Below are 4059 nucleotides of genomic sequence, written 5' to 3' on the forward strand. Positions count from 1 at the left end.
TTCATTGCTGGAGGAGTGAAGCTGCTGCTGGGTGCCGGCTGCACCAGGCTCAGTACTCCCCTGCATTCTCTTGTTGAGTCCCAACAAGAGACAGAGACAGGAGCTCTCTGGGCCCCACTTTGATAAGTGGGGTGATGAAAGGAAGCCCCAGAAATGGGGCAACCCTCTCTGGAGGCCACGTCCATGAGCACAGGGCCCCTCTGAGCCGTGTGCTGCCTTCAGGACGTGGTGGTCACTTGTCAGTGCTTGAGGCTGGAGTCCTGCTTCACTCCCCAGCACCCCCCCCACACACACACACACGTACCAGCCAGGGCAGCGCAGAGCCGGCCCTTTCCAGCTCTGTGTCTTACATGCTTGCATCCTGCAGCATACAGAACCAGTGGGTGCTGGGGTGCTCCCCTTACAGAGAGGCACCCAGGCTGAGCCCATGAGAGCTTCAGGGCATGTCTGCAAGTCAGCATAGAGTCAGTGCCTGAGATCTGAAGATCTCAGTTCAGAACCAGCCCAGTAGACAAATAAAAAAAACCCACAAGTGGAGCTGTGGCTCAAGTGGTAGAGCACCACCCTTGAGTAAAAAAAAATCTCAGGAACAGTGCCCAGGCCCTGAGTTCAGGTTCTAGGATCAACACACATGCACGCATATGCGCACGCACACACAGGCATGTGCCTAAGGGCATGCTGTCTGAGCCACAGGCCCATCTGTGTATGGTTGTCACTGTCCACGCTCGAGTCCTCCACAGCTGGAGGGGCTTTGGGGAAGAAGGTGTAGGAGTGGCAAGGTCAAGCCCCAGAGCTCTGCAGCTGCTGCTCTTCTGTCTGTATGGTTTCTAGGGACTGTTTGTGTAGGGACTGTTGCCTCCCCGCTCCCATACCCCACAGCCAATGGGGTAGATGGAGGAGACCCGGAGCACAGATCCCCCAGTGTCTGGGTGAGGATTACCCAGAAGCCTCCACCTGCCACCACACATGTGGCCAGTAAGCCCCATGTGAGCATGTCTTCATCCCCTCACCAGGAAGGCGTGGCGCTGGCCACCCAGCTGTCACTCGTCCCTGCCACTGGGCTTCTCGGGCTCTTTCACTCTGGAAACTCCCTGGAGAACGTCATTTCTGCAGCCGGAGGGGGAGGGGGACCGTCCTGAGCTCAGGCCCTGTTCCCATCCCCCCCATGTCTGGCCCAGGACCTGAGGACCTGGGCAGTGGGGGTGGGGGAGTCCCCCTACATGGATACCCTGGGGCTTCCAGAGCCGTGAGCCTCCAGCCGCCCCCTGGGGCCTCGACAGCAGCGCCCAGCCCAGCTTCCCCTCCTTGACCCACAGCTTCCTGCCTTTGTGGGCCTGCCCCAGGACCTGGATCCTGCTTCTGGCACCCTCCCCCTGGGGCTAGGGCTGGGGAGGGGGCAGTTGAACTCCTCAGAGGTTGAGTCTTCCCTCCTTCCACAGGGTGAAGCCCACGCACACGGTGGTCAACTGCTGGTTTTGCAACCAGGACACACTGGTGCCCTACGGCAACCGCAACTGCTGGGACTGCCCCCACTGCGAGCAGTACAACGGCTTCCAGGAGGTGCGGCGGGCGGGCGGCCAGGGCGGGCTGGGGCTCCCAGGAGGTGCGGGCGGGTGGGCAGGGCAGGCTGGGGCTCCCAGGAGGTGCGGGCGGGTGGGCAGGGCAGGCTGGGGCTCCCAGGAGGTGTGGGTGGCCAGGGTGGGCTGGGGCTCCCAGGAGGTGTGGGTGGCCAGGGTGGGCTGGGGCTATAGAGCTCCTACCTTGGGGTCATCCCTGGCCCACATCCCCTGTGTCCAGCCCTAAACAGACCACTTACATACACCCTATGGCTGGATTCCCACTGTGGGCTGCGGAGGAGGATTGGTGATGGGAGCTGTGGTCACTTGTCCCGGGTCTCCTCCCCACATGTGGCAGACAGTGGCACAAGCCCAGATCCGTGCAGCTCTGCAGCCTGCGGTGGTACGCATCGGCTTTTACTAGGCAGTGTGGTCTGTCCAGCCACCCACCTGCCCTACCTTGAAAGACAGGTGCAGCGGAAGGCATGTGGCTGCTTGCCAATAAAAGGCTATGAGCCAGGCAGCCCGCTCGCAAGCGCTGGCTCAGACAGTTATGAGAGAGCCCCAGGGTGCTGAGGGAGCAAGCCAGGCCCGGCCCTGCCCAGCCACAGATCAGGGGGGCTTCATTCTCAGTGGGTTCCAAGTGAGGCTGCAGCGGAAAGGCCACTATCCCGTGTAAGGATATCGGGGTGCTGTCCAGAAGGCCCCGAAAAGCCCCCTGGGAAGGAGCTGCCTGCCAACCCATCCCCATTTCTCCTAGAATGGAGACTATAACAAGCCGATCCCCGCCCAGTACATGGAGCACTTAAACCACGGGGTGAGCAGTGTGCCCAGCCCCCGAGACCCTGCGCAGCCACAGCAGTGGGTGAGCAGCCAGGTTCTGCTGTGCCGAAGGTGTAGCCACCATCAGACTACCAAAATCAAGCAGCTGGCCGCCTTCTCACCAAGGGAGGAGGTAAGTGGACATGGCAGCTAGCCAGCAGTCTGATGCCATCACCCCTGACCTCTAGCTGGCCCCACATTCCTGGATATGAGGCTTCTTCCTTCCCCGTTAGAGCTGAGGCTCCTGGTCTCCCTGGATCTTGGGTAGCTGTCTGGGTTCTGGCCTAGGAACACCATGGAAACTCCAGACTCATTGGGCCAGTAGGCTTGTCCCTGTGCCAAGGCTTTGTTGTGCACCTGTAGGGTCCATGCAGTTCTTACTGGGCTGAGCCGGAGCCCCTGCCCCCTCCAGGGGTCCAGGAGCCCTGTTACCTGCCTTCTCCCCTGCCTGCCTTACCCAGATGAGGCCCTGTGCTACTGCTCCAAACTGTAAGGACAGGAGGGATGGGTGAACTTAAGCCAAGAGGGAAAGGAGATGGGATACACACCAGGCAGCTTTTCTAGTCCAGTTGGTCCATGAGATCACACGAAGCCATTGCTGTCACTAGAGACTGAAATACTGGAGGTGCGGTGCTGCCTCTAAGTCATTCCACAAGCCAAAGAATTCTTCAGCTCCCACTCAGGCTCAAACTCCCTTAGAGTTGTTTAGATCCTGGGACCCAAGGAAAAGGGCAGGCCACGGCCCTGCACTGTCTCTCTACCTGGGTCCGGGCAGCACCAGCCAAGAGAACTTCATACAGTTTATCTGCTTGTCAGGAGCCCTGAACCAGAGCAATGGTCTTAGAGCACTGGGACTTGGTACGTGTCGCCACCTGCAAGTCCCAAGCCTGTCCTGGCCTCCTCCTCAGGGCCTTCACCACCATTCACAGTGGCAAGGGGAAGGAGCTCAGTGGGGCCTTGTAAGTGGAGTGAATCCAGGTCCCCTGTAAAACAGGGAGCTCGGGTTCCCACTGACATGGAGCCCCTGTCCTCTACCACAGGGCAAGTACGACGAGGAGATCGAGGTGTACCGCCACCACCTGGAGCAGATGTACAAGCTGTGCCGGCCGTGCCAGGCCGCAGTGGAGTACTACCTCAAGCACCAGAACCGCCAGCTGCGTGCCCTGCTGCTCAGCCACCAGTTCAGGCGCCGGGAGGCTGACCAGGCCCACATGCAGGTCTGAGGCCAGCGTCCGTGCGTGCTCGGCCAGTGTACCCGTGGGAAACTCTTCCTAGAGGGCTAGGGCGCAGTGACTAGAGAGCAGCTCTTGAGAGTTGAGACCCCCTTCTTGAGGAAACAACCCCCACCACCCAGCCTCCTTTGTACCACCAGCGAGGGCTAGTGGCCAGGACTGTGATACATTTGCAATGTATGTGAGCATAGGCTTAGGGGTCGCCCTGCTGCCCCTCAGTGGTGTTTGCCCTGTGACCAGTTTATGGGTTACTGGCACTGTGACTCCCGTGTATAGCTGAGAAACTCACGTGGGACCACACTTGGGCCCCGCCAGTGCTGGGGTTTAGATCCAGAAATGTCTGGCTAAAAGTATTTGGTTTTTTTGTTTTTGTTTTTTTGGGTCCAGTCGTGGGGTCTGAACTCTGGGCCTGGGCGCTGTCCCTCAGCTCTTCAGCTCAAGGCTAGCGC

General features: G+C 59.8%; 1 protein-coding gene across 1 annotated transcript in view; it reads left to right on the forward strand.

Annotated features, from left to right (window-relative positions):
• Positions 1–891: 891 nt before the first annotated feature.
• Tmem201 (transmembrane protein 201) overlaps positions 892–4059 on the forward strand; it is a 16953-nt gene continuing 13785 nt past the window's right edge. Inside the window, exons 1-4 of the mRNA XM_013031762.1 lie at positions 892–929; positions 1440–1560; positions 2317–2511; positions 3419–3600. Of these exons, the coding sequence (XP_012887216.1) occupies positions 892–929; positions 1440–1560; positions 2317–2511; positions 3419–3600 (536 nt within the window). The remainder of the gene's footprint in view (positions 930–1439; positions 1561–2316; positions 2512–3418; positions 3601–4059) is intronic.

The sequence above is a fragment of the Dipodomys ordii genome, unplaced genomic scaffold, assembly GCF_000151885.1.
Source record: "Dipodomys ordii isolate 6190 unplaced genomic scaffold, Dord_2.0 Scaffold6, whole genome shotgun sequence".
In the NCBI taxonomy this organism is placed as follows: domain Eukaryota; kingdom Metazoa; phylum Chordata; class Mammalia; order Rodentia; family Heteromyidae; genus Dipodomys; species Dipodomys ordii.